Source organism: Vombatus ursinus, unplaced genomic scaffold, assembly GCF_900497805.2.
Source record: "Vombatus ursinus unplaced genomic scaffold, bare-nosed wombat genome assembly UNPS02009173.1, whole genome shotgun sequence".
NCBI lineage: Eukaryota > Metazoa > Chordata > Mammalia > Diprotodontia > Vombatidae > Vombatus > Vombatus ursinus.
In genome coordinates this window covers 5,834,645-5,862,379 of record NW_020948951.1, presented here as the reverse complement: position 1 = coordinate 5,862,379, position 27,735 = coordinate 5,834,645, and the positions used below count along the sequence as shown (strand labels likewise).

The 27,735-nt window shown below is 50.5% G+C and overlaps 1 protein-coding gene across 10 annotated transcripts in view; it reads right to left on the bottom strand.

Moving 5' to 3' along the window:
• The window catches only part of PTPRS (protein tyrosine phosphatase, receptor type S), a 220,541-nt gene that overhangs the window by 118,124 nt on the left and 74,682 nt on the right, over positions 1 to 27,735 (bottom strand). For 8 of the 10 annotated variants that reach the window (XM_027850801.1, XM_027850808.1, XM_027850807.1 and 5 more), the window contains exons 1-2: positions 24,968 to 25,312; positions 2,261 to 2,445 (exon numbers count right to left, since the gene is read on the bottom strand). In XM_027850801.1, the coding sequence (XP_027706602.1) occupies positions 2,261 to 2,348 (88 nt within the window). In that variant the 5' untranslated portion in view covers positions 2,349 to 2,445; positions 24,968 to 25,312. Of the gene's footprint in view, positions 1 to 2,260; positions 2,446 to 24,967; positions 25,313 to 27,735 lie in introns of those variants that run through there. The other 2 variants (XM_027850802.1, XM_027850803.1) reach the window with 2 other exon arrangements.

Here is a 27,735-nt window from a genome sequence, read left to right as displayed (position 1 = left end):
GAGGACCTTTGAAAGATGAGGAATCTGAGACCCACAGAGGTGAGATCGGTTGTCCAAGACCACACAGCCAGTAACTGTCAAAGTCAGGGTCAGAACGCAGGTCTCCTGACATATGGAACTTTCCCCAAAGGCCTTCTCCAGCCTTCTTCAGCAGGGGCAGGGGGGGAGGAGAGAAAGGACATTTCCCAGACCCTATCGGCATTAAGCTCTCACCTAGGAGCTACAGTTGCCTGGTTCTGTTCCCTGCTCTTCCACTGACTAGCTTTGTGACTTTGGGTCACTCCTCTCCCCTCTTAGAAATTCAGGTTTTCCCATCTGCAAAGTGAAGGGAGTGGACTCTGGGATCTCCAAGGGACTATCTGGCATTAACAATATCTACGTTTAAATACTGAAAGATCATTATTTTTTATTTTGGTGGCCCTGTGATCGTACTGCTAAGAGTACTCGCTTGGCCGGTGCAGACAGCAACATCTCCTCATCTTGCCCATTCCCTTCCATGGGTCCTTCTCAGAAGATCTCGTGCCCAGGAGGGCTTTTTCTGGGCATCTGAGTGCTTCATGGGCAGTATGCTGTCTACTGGACCTTGGCCCTGGCCTCTGTGGCCAGCCTACCCCTTTTTCCCAGTCACATTTCTCAACACCAATGCCAACGCACATACCAGTTACCTGGTAACACCTCAGCCAACTTGTACCTACCACATATGTGGTTGTTATCAATAATAACTAAATTGGGGCAGTAGAAGATAAAGGGGGAAAGAAAGGATGAAAAAGAAAGCAGGGAATTTGGACTGGAAGCCAGTCCAACCCTTATCGGAATAGTTAAGATGGTTCTCTGGCCTTCAGGAGAAGGCCCTCTAGTGAGGAGCTAACACGTCAATCACAGCAAACATGCACATAGCATCACCTCACTGGTGATCCCCACCAAAGGAGGCACCGTGGAAAAGGGGCTGGATTTGAAGCCAGAGGACGTGGGTCTGAACACTACCTTTGTGACTCCTTAATTGTGTGGCCCCTAGCTAGGCTTCAGTTTCCTCGTCTGTAAAAGGAGAAGGTTGGGATTTGATGACCTCTCTGGTCTGTCAGGCCTCTGATCTTATGGACAACTTTGTAAAACAGGTAGTTAAGCTACTACTCTCACTCTTACTCCTACCACTACTCCTACCACTACCACTACCACCACTACCACTACTATTACTATAACTAATAATAATAATAATAATAACTGGCATTTATGTAGCACCATAAGGTTTGCAAAGTATATATTATAGATATTATCTCATTTGAGACTCATAATAACCCTGAAAGGTAGGGGCTATTATTCTCCCCATTTTACAGATGAGAAAACTGAGGCCATGAAAAGTTCAAGGACTTGCTTAGGGTCACACAGCTAACTGTCTGAAGCAGAATTTGAACTCAAGTCTTCCTGAGACTCCAACTCAAGTGTGACACCTTTCTATCCTGAGCCTCGCAGAGAATCTAAACTCCTCAAGGGCAGGACATATTTCATTTTTGTCTCAGTGCCTCCGGGGCCTGGTAGACATTAGATAGTTAATAAATGCTTGTTGAACTGAGGCTAAGGGCTGAAAGGAAGCCCAGAGGGCATCTTGTTCAAACCATATCTGAAAAAGAATCTCTCTGCAATATCTTCCCCACCCCCACCTCCCCAAGACCTCCAGTGAAATAACCCAATGCTTCCATCTGGTGAGCTGCTGACTGAGTATCACAGACCTCCCCTAGCTTTAGTCTCCAAAGCTTCCCATTACCTTAGGCTCCACTGCTAAGGCTCTGCCCTTGTCCTATCAGGTGTGAGGGAACTTGGGGTAAAGGGGGGATGTAAGACCCTGCAGTGGAAAGGGACAGAAGGAGAGAGAGAGAGGGAGACAGACTGAGAGAGAGAGAGACAGAGAGAGAGGGAGGGAGAGAGGGAGAGAGGGAGAGAGAGGGAGAGGGGGAGAGAGAGAGAGAGAGATAAGAGGTAGAAAAAGAAAAGGGGAAAGAGCATGGAAGAGAGAAAGGGGAGAAAGACAGAGAGAAGAGGAGAGAGGAGATAGAGGAAGAGATAAAGGGGAGAGCCAGTAACAGAAAGGACTGAAAGGAGAGGAAAGAGAAGCATGGAGCCCCAGATCCCCTCAAAAAGGGGCTATCTGCCTGGTCTACTCTACTGGAAAAGTCGAGCCCTCACCCCAAATACAGGCATGGATGCCCACATAGATACTATCACGTTTCCCAATGCATGCACAGTGGGCCCAGAAGCCTCTTACCTTCAGCCAGACAGCCCAGAAGCAGGGCCATGAGGAGACCCAAGAGGCTGATGACCAAGGACATGCCAGGGCAACGGGTGGGCCTCATCCTCGGCAGCAAGCTCTGACCTCCGACCTCGAGAGGCAACGGCCCCTTCAGCCCCTACGTTGCAAGACCCTGAGCCGACCTTCAGACGGGGCAGCGTCTACAAAAACAAACAATACGGTAGGGGTCAGAAGAAGGAAAGAATGTGGCGGCCGTGGGAGAATGGGGAAGGATTCATGGCTTCAAACCCAGTGTAGGTTCAGTCCTGTGCTAGGGCCTGTAAGGGAAGAGAGGGAGAGGAGATTTGACCTCCACCCTCCCGGAGCTCTGGATGGATGGGGAGAAGGGATTCGTAAACACACAGAGAGCTGCTCCTGACTCTTCCCTCTCCCCCCATGCAATCAGCTGCCAAACCCTGCTGACCCACACACTGCTTAGATTTTGGAAGGTCTGAGGATCACAGATTTAGTGCTTTGAAAGGACCTCAGAGGTTACTGACTCCAACCCCATCATTTACACAGGAAAAAAATAGGCCAAGCAAGGAACATGAAATGACCCATCCCGGGTCATGAAGGGAGTAAAGGACAGAAGGACCCTGCCCTAGGACTTCAAATTGGCCATCCTTTCCTCTGCACCCATGCCACTTGTGCAAGGAGAACTGGAAAAGAGATCAGACATGGGAAGGGCAGCGAGGGGCCTACTGCAAGAGATGGGGCAGGAAGGGATAAAGTCTGGGCAAAGGTAGGTGAATCTCAGTCTCTCTCTCTCTCTCTCTCTCTCTCTCTCTCTCACACACACACACACACACACACACACACACATGCACACACACACACAGACACACACACACACACACACACACACACACACACACACACACATCTGGGCCTACAACCCTGGACAGAAGGACTACCCTTCAGGAAACTACCCCCAAGGCTCTGGGGCTCGGTCCAGACCACAGGGTAGGGCACCCAGGGCAGGGCAGGGTAAAGCAGAATCTCAAAGAGTACTTCCCAAAGCCAAAATAGGAAATTTGACTGGGTGAGGACCCAAAGAGTAGTAGTCTGGCAGCAGGGAAGCCACACCCTATCTCCTACCACCGATCTGCAGAGTCCAGGAGCCTGGCTTGAGATCCAAGGATGCAGAAACCCCAACTCAGAGACCCACCCAAGATCCAGGATCAGGGAAGGGGCTGGCCTTCGGTCTCACTCCCCCATCCCCAGCCTGCATCCCAGAGGGATGTGGACGTGTCCTACACTGAGCTGAGAACAGCCTCCTCACTCCGGAACCCAATTCCCAGCTATCTGGTTGTGCTGAGGAGGCCAAGGTCATGGCCCTGACCTCCATGGGAGTCTGATAAGTCCGCTCTATTCCTAGACACGGTGCTGAGTGAGGGAGACAGCATGGTTGGACAGATAACAGCTTGCCTCGCTGCAGCCTGAGCCCAGATCCTAGCCTGAGCCCCCACCCTGCCCCTGGACCCTAGCTGGCCTTGGTACCTAGAAGGGCCGGGCTTTAGGTATCAGTGGCTCAGGTCAGCCCATCACCACGCTTCCTCACTGCCCATTCTCTCTTACACTGAGTCTGCTGACTGAGGGGCTGGGGTGTCACACTGTCACTTTCTCTACGGAGAATAGTCCACAACTAGACATAACACGTAACAGTTGCCAAAGGATGCCACACAAATGCTCAGACAGATGGACAGAAAGACTGGGCCCAGAGTAGGTGGAGCCCACGGGGTGTGGGAGTGAGGCTGCCGGCTGCTCACCTAATAGCCCCTGCCCCGAACAACAGTGTGTACCCAGCCCCTATTGTGGGGCCCGCCTTGTGCTCAGACAGGCAGGGAGCAGACCAGGTCCCTGCCCTCAGGAGCTCCCCATCTGGCTGGAGAGACAAGGTTTGCCCAGGAAATGCTTGGAGAACCATTTAAGACAGGATCAAACTGAGTGCTGGGCCATGGTGCTGACTTAGGTCCCCAAAGCCAGGGCAGGCGCTAGGCACTCAGTCTGGATGATGGAAACAGGCTTGGCCCTTGACCCGAGCCACTGGCCACTGCCAGTTTTCCTTGTTCTGCTTCTGACCCTTGCCACTCCCCCCTTCTACCCCCTTGATATGGGCAGGCCCTTGGGCTGCCTCTTCCTTTCTCCATCTATACTCTCTCCATTGGTGTTGTCATCTGTTGCTGTGGCTTCCACTCACATGTCTACGTGGCTGACTCCTAATTCTAAACCTCTAAGCCAGACCTTTCACCTAAGTGCCAGATCCAGGTTCAGAATCCCAGAATTCTGATATCCAGAGGGGCCCCAAAGACCATCTGGCTCAACTCACAGTGTGCACAGAAAGCCCCTCGAGAGTCTCCCCAACAAGTGGTCATGCAGCCTTCCCCTGGAAACCCTTGGGGAGGAGCGGCTCTCTGCTTTCTGAGGAAGCCTAAATCACCTTTCAAAGGCTCCAACTGTTAGGAAGTTTTTCTCAATGCCAATTCAAAATCATCCTCTGCTGCCTTCTACCCACTGTTCCTCGTTCTGTCCTATGGTCCCAAAGAGAACAAGCCCATTTTCTAGTGACAACCCTTCAAATAACTGGACTACCATGCACCCCCACCCCCACTCCACCCAGTTTTCTCTTCACCAGGTAAAACAACCCCCATCGTTTTAACTGGTCCTCAAATGGCATGGTCTTTAATAAACTCTGCCATCTTGGGCTCCCTCCTCTGGCTGTGCTCCAGTTTGCCAACGCTGTCTCCTAGAATGTGGTTCCAGAATGGAACCCAAGTATTTCAGATGCCATCTGCACAGGATGGAGGGAGCACAAAGGAGTCTGACCTACCGTGTTCTGGGCCTCCTCCTATAATGGTTCTCTTGGCCATTGTGACACACGGCTGATTTATGCTGAGCTTTAAGTCCATTAAAAATTCCCAAGCTTTTTCCTCATCAATTATTGCCTAAACATGAGTCCCCCACCCATGGTATGCTTATGCAATTATTTTCAAACCAAATTTAGGATTTTATATTTATCTCTATAAAAGGTCATCTTTAATTAGACTTCTTCCAGGCTGCTAAGATATTTTTTTCAGATACTGATTCTGTCAACCAATATATTAGCTATTGGCCCCAGCTTCACATCTTCTCCAAATCTGATGAGCATGTCATCTGATTTCATCCAGGTCATGAACAAAAATACCGAACAGAATGGGACCAAGGATAGATTCCTGGGGTACTGCATTAGAGACCCATATCCACTTTTACATTGGTCCATTACTCACTATTGTCGCTTAGTTATTCAATTTGTTCTGAATCCACTCAACTGTACCCTCTATCCAACCCATACCTTGTTTGCAAGGAGATTGTGAAGGTCCGTCAACCCTCACATCTTGGCTTCTATACCAGGAATCCATGAACTTTTAAAAAAAAATCTCAGTAACTGTATTTTAATACAATTTCATTTAATTTTATGTGTTTAACACATTATTCTGAGAAAGGGTCCTTTGGCCTCACCAGACTGACAGTGCCAAATGGGTCCATGACACAAAGATTAAGAACCCTCGGCTTAAACCTAAGTATGCTGTCCATGGGGTGACCTTGCACCAACAATCAACTTCTCAACAAGAAATAAAAAGGAAGAAGAGGTTAGCCTGGCAAGATCTGGCCTTTATTAACCGATGCTGGTTCTTAGTGATTGAACCTTCTAGAGGCACACAATCTCTATCTTTAATAAGACACATTTTAGAATTTTCCCAGATGCTTTCTAAAGGCGGGAAGAGGAAACATTAAACTCACTGGTCTGTATTTGGAGAATGCACCTTCTACCTGCTTATTGGATTTTTATTTCCTGTAAATGGGTGAGCAGCTCTGATAGATGAGGTGCTCTCACTGATGACCAAGTAACTAAGTGAGCCGAAGGTGGGGTGGGCATGCCTGGATCCACTTCATAACCAATTCACCTCAGAAAGCCCATCAGCCCACTCATGAACTGACCTCTCCCCACCCACCCTCTGGATTTCAGTTCCAAAATTAAACTGGTTGCGGGTTTTGGTTCAGTACTGATGCATCACAGCTGGGCAGGGCCCAGCAAAGGTTTATTTTTCTCCCCTAAATCATGGGGTGATTAGTCTAATGAGAAGGCTTTGGGGGCAGCTGGAAATGAACAGGAACAAAAAGGCAACCTTGTCTAAAAAAATAAAATAGGCTAATTGTAATTCAGGACAGGTGGAGAAGCAAAACATAGAAGAATCATGCAGCAGAAAAGGACCTCAGATGATCAAACACAGAATATCAGATCTGGAAAGGCCCTAAGAACACGGAATTTCAGACCTGGGATGGCCCTTAGAATATGGAATTTCAGAGGGGCAGCTAAGTGGTGCAGTGGACAGATCACTGGCCCTGGAGTCAGGAGGACCTGAGTTCAAATCCAGCCTCAGACACATAACACTCGCTAGCTACGTGACTCTGCGCAAGTCACTTAACCCCAATCACCTCACCAAAAAAAAAAAAAAAAAAGGAATTTCAGAGCTGGAATGGCCCTTAGAACATGGAATTTCAGAGCTGGGAAGGACTGTAAACCATCTAGCTCAAACCTCTCATTTTACAGAGATGGAAACTGAAGCTCAGAGAAAGGAAGTATCTCACCCTAAGACATGCAAGAAGCAAGGAGTGTGGTCAAGACTAGAATCCAGGTCTCCTGATCGTCCACGTGGAGCTCACCCTAGCACACCACACCATTTCCCCATCCTTCTCTGCTTTCAACCCTCTTCCTGATACTGCCATCCCCATTCCCCACCCCTCCCCCCTCAGCCCCCCCCCACCCCAGACTCAGTTCCTTACCCAGGGCTGAGCAGCCAGCAGCCATTAGTCAATGACTTGAAGATAATGATAAATTCCTGATAGCGAATGGCCTTGCTCCAGCATCTCATTAAGATTTTTGATGCTGGTGTCCCTTCCCCTTGTAGCCGGCTGGAGGCCCGATGGGTAGCATCTATGAGCCGGGTCTGGGCACTGGGCCCCAGGCTCCTTGAAGCCGACAGGGGCCCTGGAATTACCAGCATGCCTGCTCATTCCTTTTTCCTCAAGCAAGCAAGACAGCATCCAGCCAGAGAATATGCATCCCCTTATCTCACCACCCACATCCATTTGCATAATTTTAATCTTTCTCACCAATGAGCATGAAAAAATTAGTTTTCCACTATTTTATCTTCTGTATGCCTTCGAGAAACAGGGTCCCTGGTTCCTGCCAGGGGCTGAGGGGGAAGGGGGAAATCACATTTCCCAATCCTCTGTCAGGCTGCTCTCCAGAGCTTTGGGGTTCAACTAGCCAAAGACCAAGCCTTACTAATCCCCCGAGCCCTGTAGCCGGCTCCGGGCTTGGCTCCAATGTAGTTCCAGAAGAAACAGAGAAGGAGTGACATAGCCCAGTCTAGGGGAGACAGAGAAGAAGCGGCCTTGAGTCCTGTCCTCCCAGGCTAGATGTATAGCAATACATGGGATTAAACATAATTCAGCACTGGACTGCAGGTCCAGACCCTAAGGGGTATGATGGGAAGGCAAGGTCTCTGTAGGGTTGGGTGGGTTAGGAGAGAGATGGATACTAGCTGGGCCTTCAAGGACTGTGGCCTTGGCCAAATTCTCCTGAACAGAGGAATCAACTGCAAAATGGACTTGAGGAGAAGGACATGGTCTCCAAGGCTCAGGAGCAAATGGGGGACAATGACCTAAGCACTCTACACCTACCATTTTTCTCTTTGCAATCCATTACACCAGCTCCCCTCGCTTTTCTCAAACCTCTTCCTGAGGACCCCTGACGTTTTTGATGCTACCAACCACCCTCTTCCTGACAGGTTTTCTCTCTAGGTTTCTCTGATACCTCTCACCTGGTTTTCCTCCTATCTGACTGTTCCTTCTCAGTATCCTTGGCTGAATTTGCATCTGGGTCACACCCACCAACCACTGGTATGCACCAGGGCTCTGTCCTGGGCCCGCTTCTCTTCTCTCTCTATACAACTGCACGTGGTGATCACATAAGCTCCCATCCATTTAATTATCACCTCTAAGCTGACTATTCTCAAACCTACTCATCAGCCCTATCCGCTCTACCGATCTCCAGTCTCACATCTTGAACTGTCTATTGGACATCTCCAACTGGATGTCCCGTAGACATCTTAAACTCAACACATCCAAAAAGGAATCCATTATCTTCCCTCTTTAGCCCTCCCTTCTTCTTAACTTTCCTAATCCAGCAGCAGGCACCCCCACCCTCCCAGAGTACAGGTTCCCAGCCCAGGAGTCTCTCACCCTGCCTCCCACACCCATCCAATGTTTTGCCAAGGCTGGTTGGTTTTTCCTTGGTAACCTCACTCACGTACACCCCCCTTCTCTCCTCTGACACTGCCATCCTCTGGTGCAGGCCTCATCACCTCCTGCCTGGACTATGTTGCTGGGTCTCCCTGCCTCATGTCTCCCCCTCCCCCTGTCCATCCTCCCCTCAAAGTGATCTTGCTAAAGCATGAGTCTGACTGTTGCCTCCTATTTGATAAACTCTAGTGGCCTTCTATCATCTCTCAGATCAAACGTGAATGTCATTTGGCTTTTAAACCCCTTCCCCTCCTTCTCCAGCCTTCTCACGCCTGGCTCCCCTTCACATGGCTGGCCCCCTGGCTGCCCCTGCTCCATCTTCCGACTCTGCCTTTCCACTGGCCGTGTCCCACGTCCGGATGCTCTCTTCTCCACTCCCCCTCCTCACTTTCCTGGCGCCCTGCGGGTCTCAATCAGAGTCTCCTCCATCCCAAAGACGCCTTCTCCAGTCCTCCTTCATCTTGGTGCCTTCCCTCTAAGATAATGCCTGATTTATCCTGCAGACAGCTCGCTTGTACAGAGTTGTTTGTGTCCTGTCTCCTCCATTAGACTGGGAGCTCCTTGAATGCAGGGATTGCTTTTGTCTTTTTTTGTATCTCCAGTGCCTGGCACCCAGTAGGTGCTTAATCAATGTTTTCTGCCTGAATCTGGTACTCCAAGGTTCGTGAAGCACCCTGCTCACTGTGCAGTACACTTAAGTAATTTGCCCAAATCATGAAGATATTAAGCCTCAGAGGCAGGATCTGAACCCAGGTCTCCCTGAATCCAAGTCTAGAATTCTTTTTTTTTTTTTTTTTTTTTTTTTTTTTTACCATTTCACTCTCTTAGATCCATGATCTCACTTCATTCTCCCAACACCCAGCAGTCCAATGAGAAAAGTGCTAGGCTTGGAGTCAGAGGAGGCTTGGATTCAAATTATGCCCCTCATACTTCCCAGCTGTGTGACCACGGGTAAATCACTTAACCTCTCTGAGACCTGCTTTCTAATCTGCAAAATGGTGCTAGTCATACCAGCAGTCCCTATCCAATGGGGTTATTGTGCAAATTGAATGAGATGAACCTTAAAATATTGTACAAGTGTTAGTTATTATAATGATCGTCAGCAGAGATCATTCTCCTCATTTAATAGCTGGGGAGACCAAAGTCGAGGAGAGGTGACACTTGGCTCCACGTCTGCAGCTGGACCTTTCCATAAGGCCGTCTAACAATCAGCGCCACACCACCCTGCCCAGTGGGACGCTGGTTCTCTCCGCTTAGCCTGGCACTGCTTCCTCCTTCTCTTCCCCAGCTGTTGCCCCCTTGCCATGACCTTGAGAGAGTCCAAAAGGGGAAGCCAAAGACCACAAGAAGGCAGGGGCGGGAGTGGGAGGGGTGCCGCAAGGAAGGGAATCAGCCACAGAACATGGAAGATAGTCCCTGCTGGGCCAGGGGCCAGGTGGCCCTTATGTCAGCTTCCCGATGCCCCTCAGATCTCATGTTCCTCTAATGGTAGGGCTCTGAGTTTCCCCCCTTCATTTTCTCCCTCCCAGAAAAAGAGGTCATTTGTGTGACCAAAAGCATAATGACAGAGTTAGGGTTCCCTGGGTCAGGACCCAGCCCTCTCCCCCCTCATCTTCTCTAAAAATACCAGGGCAGCCCGGCCAGGCCAGGCCCAGGGCCAGGTTGGGGCGGGGGGGGGGGGACTGGAGAAGGCCAGGGGCAAGAGAAGGCAGAACAGAGAGGGCTCTGGATGCTGGATGAGACGACCTGGGTTTGAACCCTGTGACTTTGGGAAAGTCACTTAAAACTCTCTCAGCCTTAATCACCTCATCTGTGAAATAAAGGGGTTGGACCCAATTCCCCAAATATTGCTATCCTACAATTCTGTGGAGAGTTAGGGAGAAGAGGGCTGGGACCCACTGCTACAAAGGGCCTCTAGCCGACCTCACACACCAAATTGTGGAATTTTAGAGTGGGAAGGGACTTTAGAAGTGCCAAGCCCCCTTGTTTTATAGAGAAGGTGTAATCCCTTCCTCCCTTCAGCCCCCTCAGGCTCCCGTGTGTGGTGGTGATGGCGCTTTGAACAACAACACACAAGCTCTTCTCTCTCCTTAGCTTCTCAGGCTCAGTTACCAAGTACCTGGCCAGCATCTTTGGTATCCATCCCACCTCTCCTCTATGTCCACTGCTACCACCCTGGTACAGCCTCTCATTTCAGACTAGACTGCTGCAACAGCTTCCTAACAAGTATTCCCCCTTAGCCATCTCCCTTCTTCCCATCCATCCTTGTGACTCCTACCACAGTCATCTTTCCCAAGCACACTCTTTCACTCTGTGAAAACATCTTCAGTAGCTCCCTACTTCCCGAGTAAATTTCAAACTCCCTTGCTTGACAGTGGAGACCCTTTCTTTAAACTGCCCTTAAATTCCATTGTTTTTCTCTGGTTTATGAAATGATGCTACTAATAAACATTCACCATTCTTCTTAAGGTTTTACAGAGGATTTTTCAATCTAATCCTATGTCACTTCTCAGCCATCTCTTTCTATTTGGCAAGGAAAAAAAAAGCCCTAAATACCTGTAAAAAACGGCTCTAGACAGTGGAGGCCCTCTACCATCTGATGCCACTCTCCCTTTCTACCTCCTCCCTCTCATTCATTCCCTTGCACACTTCCAGACAAATAGGACCACTCTCTGCCTATGTCCCTCACCCTTACCCCCCAACACAAGTCCTGCGCTCTCCCACTTCCAGGGCTGGGAGGTGGGGTGGGGATGGGGGTGGGGGTGGGGAACCTCTGGAACAGTGTTTTCCCCAGCACCCTGCAGGGACCCGGGGAGTCAGGCAACAGGGGCCTCAGGCAGTCAGCCTCCAGGGAAGGGGCAAACTCCTCGACTGCCCCTCTGTCCCCAGAGTCAGGGCTTCAAGAAAAAGAAAAAACAAAAGAACACACCCTGCCATCAAAAGAGGAAGGGCAGAACATCTGGGAGGCCATCCCAGGGGGTGTTTCCAACAGCAGTGTGATGACTCCTCTGCTTCACTGCCTTTTTCTCCAGTCTCTGCACATCTGCACTGGGTCCTAGCCGTGGACGCCCACCCCACATCTGGCTTCAGCCTTCCACCCATCTCAATAAACTCCCAGCCTAAATCCCCTGTCCCCAAAAGACAGAGAAATCAGGGCCCAGTTCAGTAAACTGATTTTCCCAAGGTCACCTAGCTAACGGAGTGCTGGGGCCAGGAAGATCTGGGTTCAGACCTTGCCTTGGACACTGTGTGATTCTAGGTAAGTCATCTAACCTCTTGGAAACTCAGTTTCCTCATCTCTGAAATGGGATAATAATAGAAACTACTCCACAGAGTTTCTGTGTTCCCTTTTCCACAGATCTTTCCAGCTCGTAACAACTATGTTGTCAGGTCTGCTCCAATTCTGATGTTTTGTTACTTAGAAACTGGCTGAAGCCACCTCCTTTGATAAGCACTACTACCCAGAATCACTGCCCAGGCCAGCAGCATGGTTGCTGAAGGTTTGCTCAGGTTCCATTCCCGGCTTTGACAATAATAATAGCAAACATTTACATAGTGCTTCACATATGGCATCTCATTTGGTCCCCACAACAACCCCAGGAAGTAGGAGCCATTATAATTATTTCTCGTTTTATAGATGAGGAAAATAAGGCCCAGAAAGGTTAAGTGACTTGCCTGGGGTCACACAGCTAATAAGTAACTAAAGCAGGATTCAAACTTAGATCTACCCAACTCCAAGTTCAGTGCTCTGTCTACCTACCTGCCTCCACTACAAGAATTAGAGAAAAACATCTGGCTTAAGTAATTGAAATTAAACTGTATGTTCTAAAGCTCGACTCCTGGTGATCCTGGTTTACAATTCTTTGCTTCGTGGTGCCTCTCTCCACTTCCTACCCTGGGCAGGAACCATCGCCTTTCATGGCAACTCTGTGATCAGCCTCCTAATATACAGGGTTGTGTCCTGCCTTTCCCCACCTGGTCCTCCTCCTCATGCCCAGCTTTGGTTACATCCTTCTACTATGACCCATAGGAAGAGGTTCACCCTTCCCAGCCTGGCTGGACATTGCAGGCACTGCACAGTCCAGCTCCAACCTATGTTTCCTGCTTTCTCATCCTGATCCTTTCCCCCCATCTCCCCTGAACAAGGCCACAGGAATCTCTCTTTCCCCTGAGCTCCTCTGGTCTTAAATGTCTTTAACTTCCCCTGGCCCTGAGCACACAGGTCCTTGAGCTATCTCATCTACTGTTTTCTTAGACTGTAGCTTAATACTTCGGTGGGTGAATCTTATCTCTTCAACTAGACCCTGTCCCTGCTATGCCAGAGGAATGAACACAGGCCCAAGGGAGGGTCCAGGGAAATCAGACAAGAAGGGCCAGCGTGTTCAAAGGCTTCCCCCGTCTTCTCAACATTTCCTTCTGCTTTTCTGCCCTACCAGATCCCACGGTGGCTAGAAGCCGGTTCTCAAAGGAAGGACGGCTGCACAGTTCACCATTTCTCAGGGAATGCTAACTTTCTAGAGATGGGAGGGCACCCAGCATTGCATTTTACAGATGAGGAAATGCAGCACAGAGAGGAGAGCTGACTCCCTCCAGATCACACAGTGGTCAATGGGAGAGCCGGCATTGGAACTCAGGTCTCCTTCTGCCTAGCCTGGGGCTCTCCAAGTTTCTAATCTTCAGTACACTGCACCTCAGCTCAGATGGAAACCAGGGATCCCTAAGGGCCCAAACAGCCACCGAGATGTTCCAGCACTTAGCAATGAAGCTTGGAATGACTCAGGGTCTATTGAATACAAAGGAAATCACTTTTGGAGTAAATGAGGCTGGGAGTAGGCTCTCACAGCCCTGATAGAGACACCATCCTGGCCCATGGAAGGCAGAGATACCCTGTGTTGGCAGGCAAGGACTGGGGGAGGGGAGCCACTGGTCCCAAAGACTACTGAAGGCCAGAAGGACTGGGAGAGCAGACACTAGGCCCAAAGATTAGCCAGATTTGTTGCTGAGTCAATCAGTCAGTCGTGATTCTCTGTGACCCCACATGGGGTTTTCTTGGCAAATAAACTGGAGTGGTTTGCCATTTCTTTCTCCAGTGGACTAAAGCAAATAGAGGGGAAATGACTTGCCCAGGGTCATACAGTAGGGAGTGTCTGAGGCTGGATTTGAACTCAGGTCTTCCTGACTCTAAGCCCTGCACTCTATCCACTGAGCCATCTAGCTGCCTATAGCTATTCACTGGTCCCAAAGATTACTGGAGGTCAAAAAGTTGGTTCCAACAATTAGCCAGAAGGACTGGCTAATTAAGGGGTACCACTGGTTCCAAAGATTACTGGGGGCCAGAAGGATGGGAGAAGGGATTCAGTGGTCCTAAAGATTATTGGGGCCAGAAGGCACCTCCTCCGCAGGTACTCATGAAGAGGACCAGGGCTCAGCAAAGCATGTGGGATAATGGGAAAATCATTTTACTAAGAGCTCAGAGGACCGAGCTCTAGTCTTGATGGGATGTGTGATCTTGGGTAAAGGATTCCCTTCTTGGGACTACAGCTTTTCCATCTATAAAGGGAAGGGGGTGGGGAAGGGAACTCGGCACAGTGCAAAGAGCATTAGATCTAAAGTCAAAGGAGCCAGGTTCAAGCTTTGGCACCATTTCTGGGAGATCACAAACAAAATGCTTAATCTCTCTTGGCCTCCATTTTGTTCATCTATAAAATGACGGGAGTGAGACCCAATGATCCCCAAGGTCCCCTCCAGCAAGTCCTATGCTTTTCTAATGACTGGTCTCCAAAGTACATAAATGATGAGAAAAGGGAGCTGCTGGTGCAGTTTCTGTTCCTCACCTTGCAAAGCCCCTCCCTTCTGCCCCCTATACCTCTTCCAAGGGTCAATCAGTCAATAAGCATGTATTAAACACCTACTGTGTGCCAGGCACTGTGCTGTGTGCTGGGAACACCATGAAAGGCAAAAACAGTCCCTGCCCTCAAGAAGCTTACTATCTAATGGGGGAGATAACAAGCAAATACCTTGGTACACACAAGCTATATACAGAGTATGTGACGGTAACTGGAAAGGGAATGGTGTTAGTTAGCATTCGGGGGGCTGAGAAAGGCTTCCTGGGCCCTTACAGTACTATCACTAACTCCCAGCTATACAAAATCCTATACCTTCCAAATCACATTTCCATCAATTCTCTAGGAGGATTTTCCAACCTTTCCACCTGTGCGACCTTAGACAAGTCCCTTAACATTCCTGGGTCTCAGTTTCCTCATCAATAAAATGAAGTTGTTGGTCTCCATGCCTTCTGAAGTCCACTTCAACTCTAGACCTAAAATCCAACCCCCCAGGAAGTTTAAAGGGCAGAAATTATTCTCTCTACCTGACAGATAAGGAAACTGAGGCTGGAGATGGTGACCCGCCTAAAGGTCCACAGCAATGTCGAGGCAGAGACAGGGCTCAAAGCCAAGGTGTCCTGAGTCCTGCAGACACTCCCCTCTCTATCTCTACCATCACTACCGCTGAGCCCTGGACTCAGGAGGATGAAGGAGCTAAGGGTGGAGCAGGCTCTCTGGGAGCTCCAGTCCCATGTGGGGCATATGTTCTGAAGGGGAGTTCTCTCTCCATTCCGGCTTCTCCTTTTCTCAGCCCGATGTTATTCACTGTGTAGGCCTGGCATACAGGGTGCAAGATGCCCACCATGGAGCCACCCTTCCCCTCTGCCCCCGGCCCGATGCTTCTGATAGGAGGAGACTGTTTAAGGCGTTACAGACACCCATCCGTCTGTCAGTCCCACGCACCGGCCAGAACAGACAAGCGCACGCAGTCACGGATGCAGTCACACGCCTCCACCAGCACCTGGCCGCTCCAGAATCGCCTTCCCTCTGTACAGAGGGCCAGGCCCTTAATCTCCTCTGGCTTTGTTCTCCACTTCAGGGAGCTCAGAGCTTAGCTGGTTTTCATCTTCCCTGAGCCATTCTGAGAAGCGCTCAACTCCCCGGAGCCCCAGCCTCCATGCCTCCTCCCCACCACCCTGGAAATGGGATTTTGGGCCATGGTGCGTAGAGGAGGGAAGAGAGGAGAGCGTGTCAGCATCTGAGAAATGGGTCACGAGGAAAGCCAGGGGAGCTCACAAAAAAAATTTTAAACGTGATTTTATACAGATCTTCTTGGCTTACAAGCACATTACAGAGAGGATCTCATTGGATCCTCCTAACAGCCCCATGAGGTAAACAGCATATATATGTATATCTATATATTTTTTGGGGGGGGGGAGATGAGGCAATTGGGGTTAAGTAACTTGCCCACAGTCACACAGTTAGCAGAGGCCAAATTTGAATTCAGGTCCTCCTGACTCCAGGGCCGGTGCTCTATCCACTGTGCCACATAGCTGCCCCTAAAGAGCATATATTTTTACCCCCTACCCTGGTCCCATTTTACAGATGGAGGTAGGGCAAACCAGGTCAAGTTAAGTCAACAAGCATTTATTAAGTGCCTACTGTGTGCCAAGCACTGTGCTAAGCTCTAGGTATATAGAAAGAAGCAAAAGACATTCCCTGCCCTCAAGGAACTCCCAGTGTAAGGGGAGAGACAACAGGCAAATAACCAAGTACAAAAAGCCATCTTGGGATAAACTGGAGATAATCAGCAGAGAAAAGGCATTAAGACAGAGGGATGGCCCGACATCCTAGAGCTAGGAAGCTCCCTTTTCTCTCAACAGCTCCATGGGCTGGTTAATATGGGCATTCTCATCGCCAAGACTGAGTGGCTGGAACATGGCAGAGCCTCAACAAAACCCTGGGCAGTTCACTCCAGCTCATATCCACTGCCCGGGCTTCCTAGGCCTAGTTTTGTTCATTCCTCCAGGAGAATCTGGTTTGGCGCTTTCTCATCCATCCTGCTATGGACCTCTCAGGGCTCAAGAATGTCACATAAAAGTCAGGGGGACAAGAGGATCCCATAGTAGGCTTTCCCCCACAAAGAGCATAATTGGAGACGGAGAAAGAGATAGGGAGAGAGAGAAAGAAAGAGAGAGATGGGGGGAGAGAGGGGGAGAGAGAGAAAGAGAGAGAGATGGAGAGAGAGAGATGGAGAGAAAGAAAGAGAGAGAGAGATGGGGGGGGGAGAGAGAGAGAGAGAGAGAGAGAGAGAGAGAAAGAGTGTGTATATATGCTTTGTAGGGCCACAAAGCCAGCTGACAAAGGGATGATCTATGTTCAGCTCAGTCTTTTCTACTCCAGCAACCCTCTGCTAGACACGCAAGGCAGGCATCACATCTTAAAACTCTCTGGAGCCCTGGGCCTAGCAAAGGATCTGGTCCACAGCAGAGGCTCAGGGAATGCCTGGTGGTGACAGCAACGGAAGGCTGTGGCTTCAAAACCCATCATGGACCCTCAGCTCTCTGTTCTCCGTCTGGAGTTGGGCCTGGGTTCAGATCTGTCCTCCGACACTTTCTAACTGTGTGACCCTGGGCAAATCACTTAACTGCCATCTGCCTCAGTTTCCCCATCTATAAAAAAGGGACAATAGTAGTACCTACCACTGGGGTTGTTGCGAGAATCAAATTAAATAACATATGGCGCTTTGCAAACCTTAAAGCGCTATATAAATGTTGTTACTGTTACTATTATTATGGCCTGAAATGTCCTTTGTCTCTGTGTATACAGTGTGCTCTTCATCTCCTTAAGAAGGGATTTCCCAACCACCTCAGTTCACACTGAGCTTTTGTAACATTGAAGAACTCAGATAATGGGGAGGTGGGAGTGTGGTGTCTAGAAGGCCTGGGAGTCATTTTAAGAGTAACTAACTGTTGTTATTGTGGTTTCATGAAAATGAATTTCAAGTCAGAACACCTAGGCTCCAGCCTTGGGCAAGCCACTTAACAGCCTGTGCCTCAGTTTCCTTACCTGTAAAATGGGGACACTAATGCCTACATTACTTCCTTCATGGGGTTGTTGTAAGACTCCAGTGAGATCACATGCATAAAGCTCTCTGTGAACCATAAAGCACTACAGAAAGCACTATGATTACTATTATTTCTTCTGGGATTGGATGAATTGTAGTATAAGGAGGTTATTCAGAGGGCACCTTGGTTGGAACTGATACCTGACCAGGAATCACATCTGTCCAATTTCTGAGCAGCAGTTACTGGCCTCCAATCCAACACCTTCTGGGCTGGGGAACTCACTACCTCCCAGGGCATATCATTTTTAGGACATGTTTCCTTATCCCTGTTGAAACTGGATTTTCTGTGAGTTTTTCTGAAGTGCCCCTAATTCTAACTTTCTGAGGTCAGGCCTTCAAATACTTGAACTCTGTGGTCACGCCCCAGCGGATCATCTTTTCTTCCACTACACAGCATCTCTGGGTCCTTCAATTGATCTCAGTTCTCTCCTCAATCTGTCTGTGCTGTTCTCTGAATGTACCCTCCACTCCCTCCTGGATATCAAAGTCTTTCCTAAAAGGGTCCCCAGAAATGAATGCAATACTCCAGGTGTGGTGTGAACAGAGCAGAGGAGGGCATTCTCTGGATATGTAGGACGGTGGATTCTGGGGAGAGGAGGAATAAGAGATGTACGTGAGTGGGGTTGTGGGCCTTGATTACATGAAAAGATCTGTAGTGTGATACAATGGAGACAGTATGGATTGGGAGTCAGCAGGGCTAGGCTCTGGCCCCAGAACCACCCCTGACTTACTGGGTGACTTGGGGAAACCCGTTTGCCTCTCTGGGTCCTCAGGCAGCTATGCAGAAAGGCCTGAATTTGGAGCTAGAAGACCTAGGTTAGAATCCTCCCCCAATCAATCAATAAACATTTAAGCACCTATTATGCTCCAGGCACTGTGCTATGTGCTGGGGATACCAAAAGTGGCATCTGGACCCTGCTATTCACTAGCTATGTAAGCTAGGTCCTATAACTCGGACTAGTTGCAAGAAATAAGCGTCCCTTTCAGGTCGGTCCATTCTATGAGTATGACCAGGGACTGGAAGCCTGTGGCCTCACGGCCATATGTGTTCTTCTAGGTCGTCAAGTGTGGCCAAAATCTGTCAAAGGGCCACACCTGAGGGCCTAGAGAGCCACGAGGTCACAGGCCCCCCACCCCTGGTCTAACCCTACAACTCAGGCCACAATAAAAACTCCAGACATTCCTTGCACATAATTTCAGCCCAATGTTTCCTGCTACTGCAGGAACAATCGTGAGGCCATTATCCAAAGAATCTGCTTATAATAGAGAATCAATTGTAATGGAAACATTAAGGCCAAGTGAACTATTACCAAAAAAAAAAAAAAAATTACCACACAATTGAGGCCAAAAGTGGGCAGGAGAGAGGCTGGGAGTCTCACTGCAAACCTGTGCCACAGGCCTAAGTCCATCTCAGCCTTGCAATCAATACACCAACCTGGCCAACCACTGCACCAGCCTGCCTGCCCACCCCAATGTTCATGGCCACCCTTGGGGGCATGCATAAGTCATCATCATCATCATCATCAATAAGGACAGCATCATTCCTCTGATGCTCTAATGGTTTCAAAGAGAGCTTTCCTACAACCATAGGAAATAAGCAACCAAAAGTACTATTATTTCCATTTTGCTGATGAAGAAACAGGAGCTCAGAGAAGGAGGGGATTGAGCCACTAGTCCACAGAAAGGAAGGGTCAGAGGTGGGATTTAAATCCAGGTCTCCTGACCACTTCGCTTTCCATTATAACGCATTGCTTAAGAAACTGGCATTTGTAAACCAAGTTTCACCCCCCCCAAAATAATGATAGCTAATATTTACATGGTGTTTACTATGTGCCAGTCACTGTGCTAAGTGCTTTACAATGACTAATTTCATTTGATTCTCACAAAAAAAAATCTTTATCCCCATTTTACAGGTGAGCAAACTGAGGCAAACAGAGTTCAATGACTTGGCCAGGGTCACAAAGCCAGTAAGTGTCTGAGGCTGGATTTGAAGTCAGGTCTTCCTGACTCCAGGCCCTGTACTCGATCATTTTGCCACCTAGACTGAGAAAAAAAAAACCTAGTTAAATTGGAAGAGGAGGAGGAACACTGGCTCCAGAGCCGGCAGATGGCTTAAATAATAATCACAGTTAGCACACAGCTAGTAAGTCTCGAAGGTTGAATAACTACAAGTCCAGCTCTGGGTAGATCTCGATTTATCAAGAAGTGCATAATAAATCAAAGGGCTATTTAAAATCTCCGGTGGGGGGGATGGCAGGCATGGAGAGGGAAAAGGAAAGGGTTCCTTTTGGCAAGGAACACTTGTCTCTCTCTGAACGGGTCCATTTCTCAGGTGGAGCACTGGCACAGTGGGTTTGTTTAGGGCCCAGTGTACTTGAACATCTAGTGTACAGCCCACTGTACCAGGGAGGGAAAGGCACCTGGAGGGATAGCAGGGTATGCCCACCGCCTCCTTCAGGCTTAATGCAAGCAAACCCCTGTGCCAGTTCTGAGTCCATGACTTTACTCCCCTCTGTAGTCAGTGGGGCACCCAGAAGGGCGGGTGGGCAAGGGCATGAAACTATCTTACTACTATTGAGTTTTTAAAAATCTATTAACATTGTTTCTAAATTGACAAAAAACATCTCCCAGTCCATCTAGTCTGGCCTGTACCTGACAAAAGGACCCTGGATCTCTAGGATACTCTGCCCTGAGCGCACCACGAGGAGGGAGACGGCCGGCAGCTGGTTCTTCTGCTTCAAGGCAGCCTTGCACACAGGCCATCAGGAGCTGGGCGACTGCCCTGCCTAGGGTCCAGGGGAGGAATCCAGGAAACAATAATGGATAACTCCCAGCGCTCAGTCACCCTCCCTGTACCACACGTGCATCCGCAAGGCCCAACATGCTCTCCTCACCCAGAGAGAGTGATGAGGAGTGAGTCACAGCCCAAAGTCAAGGGGCAAACCACAGGCTTAATGCATAACAAAACAAAAAACGATAGAAAACGTCTCCCTGGCCCTATTCCTCAGCGCCATGGCCTGGCTTACCTGCCAGGATCCCCCAAAAGGGGGGCTCTCAAGGAACAGTCTGATGATGACTCCTGGGCTGGTGTGCCACCCCAGGAAAGCAGCCACTGCTGTCCCTCTGAGGGAGTTTCTGACAAAGTTCGCCGGCTCCTGCCTTGCCCTGGAATTCAAGGCCCTTTGCATAGCTGGACCCTCACATCCTTTCTCGAACCCTTTTGCTCCCGCCTGTCCCAGATGGGCCCATCCTTTCACTCGCCCACAAACCTGCCAAGCTCATTCCTGCCTGAGCTCATGCCTTTGCTCCAAACATTTCCTTCTCCTGGAATACCCTATCACCCCTTTCTAAATCCAACCCGACCATCAAGGTCACACTCAAGTCCTGCCTCCTCCAGGAAGCCTTCCTGAACGGTTCTGGACCTGGAATCTGGATCTGGAGAGATCTCTCCATAGAATCACAGCCAGGAATCGGAATCACAGAATCTGAGAGCAGGATGGACCTCAGAGGCCCTGGAGGCCAACTTGTACCTGAACGGGAATCCCTCTCTAGAATATGCCCTCCAGGAAAGGTCAGCACTAGAGCGGGCCTGAGATAGGACTCACAGAATCTTGGAGAGTTGACTAGGATCTCCAAATCCATCTAGTCTGGCCTGTATCTGACCAAAGATCCGCTCTGCCTCATCCCTAACCACTGGCCCTCCAGCCTTTGTTTAAAGACCTCCAGGATGGAAGAGGAGGATGGCCCCAGGCTTTGGAGCAAAGGCTGATTATTTACACACCACGTTCAGGTTTGCTAGGACTGCCGCTCAGTACAGTGAAGAGCAGCCTGGCCTGGGAGGCAGGAAGCCTGAGGCCCAAGTCTGGCCCCTGACCCATGAACATCTGGGCACAACGCAAGGCAGTACAGGACATGGAGGCAGACAGGGCTGAAGGAGCTCAGAGGGCGATCCCTGGGAGCTAAAGGGATGGGGGTGGTTTCCTGGAAGAGGCGGGAATCAACCTGGATCTCAAAGCTTACCCCAGGGCTTTGTGTTAATAACTCCAAAGGGGAGAACATTGACACGACTGGATTAATTCACAGAAAGGCTGGTTTCATTTCAGTAAAAGAAAGAGCTTCCTAATAATCAGAACTGTCAAAAGGGGAACGGGTTACTTTCGAGAGGGCTGCAATCAAGTCTCTGGAAACCTGGACACTAAGGCCATGCCAGGTGATTTCTAGGACTCCCCCTCCACCCCCGTGCAACTTTAAGATTTTACAAATCTTGGCGCTGGAAAGGACCCAGAGACCACACGGTCCAACCCTTTAGTCTACAGAAGAAACTACAAAATGAAAGCTGATAAAGCTACAAAATGAAAGCTGAAGGCTCAGGACTGACTCTGGGATTACAGTGGGATAGAGAAGGGCAGGGAGAGGGCCTGGGTGAACCCAGAGTCCCCCAAACTCCCTGAAGTCATTAGCTTCTACCTCTTCTCTCCCCAACACACATCATCACACTTGTAAAGGAGGCCTCGACTCCTACTCTGGCCCTTCTCATTCACCCTCTGAGGTTGGTGATAGAGAGAAAGAGTCAGAAATTCAATGTAATTCAATTCAACAAGCATTTATTAAGCACCTACTGTGTTCGAGTGGAGGTGGGAGAGAGAAGGTCAAGTTGAAGAACAAAGGTGTTGGGGAAGCTCTTGGGTCTGAAGAAAAGGACCTACAATCATTAACCCACCCAGCTAGATCTGGGGTGGCCAGGCCAGGGAAGGCAGAGTATTAAGTGTAGGGATACTCAAGTTCTGGTCCTGACTATGCCAGGACTAAATCATCGTGTGTGTGCCTGGGCAAGTCTTCCCTTCCCTTCCCTTCCCTGGGCCTCAGTGTCCCCACCTATAAAAGAAGGGGGAGGGGGGTGAACGAGAAGATCTCATCCAGTCCCTTCCAACTCTAAAGTGCTAGAAACGTGTGAAAAGACAAACATGTAGGAGGCAACAGGACAGATGCTGGGACAGGAGCCCAGAAATGTGTTATAATCCTGGCTCTGCCGTTGGCTTTCTGTGACTTATAAAGTCACTGCCTCAGTTTCCCCATCTGCAAAATAAGCAAACTGGCCAAGATAATCACTAAGGTACCTTCCAGGAGTAACAGTCTACCTGCCTGGATCCCAGACTCCAGAGCCCATTTCTGGAGCGCTGTCTTGTTTAAGACCAGCAAACCCCTCTCCCACACACCATTCCATTCCTTCCTCTCTCCACCAGTGGGCTCATGAGAAGATCAGAGCCCCTTCCTTCCTTCCTTCCTTCCTGGGTGGGTAGGTGGGGAAGGGCCAGGAAACCCAGGCCTCCAGTTGGGGCTGGGGGTATATATGGCCTCTGCTGCCGTCCTCCTCAAACTGGAGGGTGGGAAGCAGTCCGGGCAGGCCCACGGTCCAGGAACAGTAGCAGCAGGGACAGTCCTTGGGTCCCTGGCCCACCATATGCCCAGGGTCCTTTCTCTAAGAAGAAAAGCAGTGGCTAAACTGGTCAAACCAACAAGCAGATGCCTCAACATCATCAGCCCTTTCATTTTACAGATAAGGAAACCGAGGCCCCTGTTTAAAAGACAAGGGCAGCTTTTTGAAGACGTTCTTGCATAAACCCTCCACAGTCTGCTGATGCCAAAATCTATAGGTGAAATGAGATAAAGGCTTAATGAGGAAACTTCCAGCATGTTGGTAGGGGAAGGTGGTGAAACCAAGGCCTCTCTTGACTGGCAGCATGAGATGATGTTTTCACTGTCAGAAAGACCTGAGTTTGAAGCCTGGCCCCTCTACCTAGGGGCTGTGGGAAATTGGGCAGCTCCTTAACCACACCAGGCCCCAGTTTTCCATCAGTAAAATGAAGGGGCTGGCTCAGATGACCTCTAAGGCCCCTCTGTCATGGGGGGCCAATCCTAACGAACTGGAGAAATGGGAAACGTTCTTTGGAAGCTGAGATGCTATCTGGCTGGGGGAGTCCTGGGTTTGAGCCCCAGAGGGGCCAGTGACTCAGTCTAGACAAATCCCTGACCCTCTCAGGCCTTCCTCCTCTGAACAACAAAAATAGCGTATCTTATGCTGCCCACAACCACTATGAGGGGTGGACGACATCCATAGAAGTACCAAGCTGCAGTTACAGGCATCGTGATGGGTCACTGCAGCTGTTCTCCAGAGGTGAGCTGGGGAGGGGAGGGAAGAGAAGGGAAGAGAAGGAAGGGATGGAAAACTCTTCCTTATCCCTCTGCACACAACACATAACAATAACTTTTTGGCCAAGTGAACTTACTGCTGACTAGGAGAAAGGTGGGAGAGAGAGAGGAGACTGTGGAGGGAATGGGAGCCTGGGAGGAGTTTGGGGGCACTAGAGGATAAAGAAGGGGTAAGAGAGGAGAACGGTAAGAAAGGCAAGGGAGATTGGGAGTAATGAGGGAGCGAGAACAACCAAGAAAGAGGACCGGTGCTTGGTAGAATTAACGGGAGCACGAGGAAGAGGGTATGAGGGAGAAAAAGGTACTGGAAAAGGAGAGGGGAAATGGAGGGAGTATAGGGGAGAGGGGGAGGACGTTAGGAAAGGGGTCAGAGGATGGGGGAAGGAAGGGGGGAAACTGGAGGAGGGACACGGGCTTGCTTGCCAGGGCTAACCACTCTCCTGAATTCCTGTGACCGGGGAAAGGCAGGAAAAAAGAAGCTAAGGGAGGGGACATCAGGGAGGATGTAACCGTTACTGCCCGCAAACTTTCCAGTGCGTCCAAAAATAATAAATAACTCATCCTCACTTTGAAAATTAAACCTGATTCAACTTTTTTGTTTAAGTAGGTGAGGGGGGAAGGGGAGGGAGGTTACAGTCACAGTAGCTCCATCCTTGCCCGGCATCTCCCCCCAAACTCTGAGACCCTGCTCATACTCTAACAGTCCCAGTTTCCACTCCCCATCGCTCTTCTCCAGAGCTAGGTCTTTGGGATGGTTTCGATACCCCACCAAGTCTGATTTCAGGTCCCAGGCACAGGGACTGCAGATGTGTGGGATGGGGGTGGGGAGGATGTCAGAGATTCCTGCTACTTATTGCCTCCTCTTTCTACTGCTCCCATCAGGCTCCCTGAGGGACGAAGACCACAAGATGGCAAGAGGGTGCCTCTCCCCCCACCAAGAAACGCTAGCCAAGAAGTCAGTCTCATGGTCCTCTTCCTTCTCCAAACTCTGCGTTGAGCAGACTGAGGAAGGGAGGCTTTTTCCCAAGCCTGGGCCCCCCACCTCCTGTGAAGCCTTGGGAACAAAGGCTACAGCAGACCCCCTCCGCCCCCACCAGGTCCCTCATCCCCTCCTTCCCAAGCCCCTCTCCCCCATCCCCCACTGGCAGGAGAAGAGATTGATCCTCCACTCACCCCCAAACACACGTAGCATCCAGGCTCCTGGGGGAGGGTGGAGGTGGGGGGAGGTCGGGGAGAGCCCTCACTCACCCCCTGCGCCAGTGACCAATGTTTTCCAGCTGGGCTCCTAGGGGAACACAGGATGGGAAGGGGGGCCTGCCCCCCGGCTCCCTGCCACCACTAGGCACCCATGGGTTTCGAGATCTGCTCCACCATGCTCATCCGCAGGGACTGAGGAGCTAGGACCGGGAAATCTGGGTGAGGTTGTCCCAGATTGTCCGCCAACTCGGAGCCCCTGGGTCGGCCCCGCTGCAGCTGCAGCGGAGCAGAGCGAGCAGGGAGCGAGATGCGAGAGGGCAGCAGGAGGGGAGCGGAGGGGGCCGGCCGGCCCGCCGGGCGGAGCAGAGATGTTTAGGGTTGGGGGAGGGGCCTGGAGAAGGCTGGGCTGGAGTGGGGGGGTCTTGAGGGGAGGAGGCCAGTGGGTGAAGGGGCGGGGGAGAGGGACCAGGGCCACACCAGCGGGGAGGGAGGGAGAGGCAGAAGCTGGGGGGCACAGGGGGAAGCGGAGTGAGGGCTTCCTCCCCCGGGGGCTTTGGAGCTTCAGCCCTCTTCCCTCTAGCACCCCAGGGGCTCCGGGTGGGGGGAGGGGAGAGGAGAAGGAAGATGGAGTCTAGAGGTGCAAAGAAGAGGGAGAGGTGGGGCCAGGGCTGGGGGAGGTGGAGCTGGAGTGCGGGGTCGCTGGAGGTGGGGAGGAGCTGGGGAAAGAAAGGAGGGAAGTTCTGTCCCCTGGGTAGGGGTGGGAGAGGACGGCCAGGGCCGGAAGAGGAGCCCGGGGGAAGGGGGCTGTGGGTGGGAGTCTGGGGGAGGAGCGAGCCGGGAGAGAGGGGGCCACTCTGGGAGGGAAAGGGGGGGGTGGGTGGACTTCTAGTCCTTTAAAGAAAACTCCTCCCAAACTTTTTACCCAACGAGAGACGCCAGCAGGGGCTGGGAGAGTCCCGTTAAGCTTCTAACTCCCCCCTCCCTCCCCGGGGGTTGCGAGGGCCTGTTCAGACCCCACCCCGCCCCCCATCCCTGTCCGCCAGCCATCGGGCCCCAGGGATCTGTCTCTCAGTGTTCAGTACAGTGTCTAGTCCAGGTCGCCTGTGTGTTGGGAAGCGATGACTCGCCGAGCAAGAACACTGACGACGCAGCCAAAGAACTGTCTCTGCTCCCCTCTTCTGCTCTGTGGCCTTGGGCACATCATTTCATTTCTCTGGGCCTCAGTTTCCTTATTTGTAAAATGTTGGGGGTCGGACTAAGAGAGCTTCTCTAATCCCTTTCGGCTTCAAATCCGACAGTCTTATAAAAGTTGCAATCTAGAGTTCTGATGCAGCCGATGACTACCGACCCCCATGGGGGGAGAAAGTGACAAGAAAGGCCGAAAGGGACCCATTCCTATCCCAGGGAGCGAACGCGGAGAAGCACGGACCTCGGTCGGGAGGCTAAGCCTGGCTCTGACGCAGATGAGCGGGGTGACCGGCAGCCAACGAATCCACCTGAACTTTGCTCCCCAGTGATAGTACACGGTGTGGGACTGCCCATCTGACTGGTTATTGTGACGAGAGCACTTTCTAATCCTTGAAAGGGCTACAGAAAGCATTAAAGCCCATTGCAGGGATGAGGAATCGAATTCAGGTGAAACGATGCTGAGGACGGGGAATGGACACCAATCATATACCTACTCAAAGTCCCGCAGGTGGAAGGTGGCCGCGTCCGACGTGGCCCTAGGGCTCTACATTTTGGCCAGGAAAGCTCCACTGATGCTCCTACCTCAGTAATGACCCTCCCTGCTTTGACCTCAATTGTAGATCTGTATCTATCGACTGTAATAAAAAATAATATTTAAGTTCATCAACCTGTATTGGTGCTTTATCTCACGCCTAGATGGAGAATTCCGAGAGCCGGAACCAGGACTTAATCCAAACTTTTTATTCCCACCACTAAGAGTATGGTGCTTAGCAAACAGTAAGGGCTTAATAAATAAATGGTTGATGAACTGAATATCAGAGGCCAAGGCCTGAGATGGCCAGCATAGGCAGGAAGAAAGACAAGTGGACATATTGCCAGGGCCCATTCCAGCCTTGCCCTCCCCCCTCTCCAGACCAGATATAACTAGGTCTCCCGGTTCACCCTTTGTGTCACTCCTACCTCTTGACTGCCCATCAGGGTCCCCACACCTCAGGGCCACTGGCACAATGTTCAGAGGGGCCTGGCTTGGGAGACAAGTGTGTTTTTGGAGAGCAGTGGTGTGTGTCCTAATGGGGGTGGAGAGAGCGAGGAGTGGGCCGCCTGAGAGCTAGAAGCAAGTATCCAGATTGAAAACAGATGGGAGTGTTGATGCCAGCCTGACATCCGATCCTGTGGGGAGGGAGGAGGGGGGATACGAAGGGAGGGGGGGAGGAGGAGGAGGAGTAGTAGTTCCCAAACCCCGGAGCCTTGGCAACCAATCAAAACTTCAAGGCTACAAAATAGTTTGGTTTGAAAATATCCCTATAGCCAAGCAGCTTTCAAGGGGGGCAGATCTGCCTTTCCAAATATTTGATGGTGTCCAAGGGAAACCTGCCCAGAAAGGAAGTCAGGGTGTAGTGGGGTTCGCCCTACTGACCAGAGACCCCAGTCTCCACAGCACTTGACATGCCTCCCCTAAGCAGGCCAGAGCAGGGGATGGACAGACAGACACACAGCCTGATTAGAGTGCCAGGGACACCTGCAGCTATTTATATCCCCCCAAAACAAACAGCTGA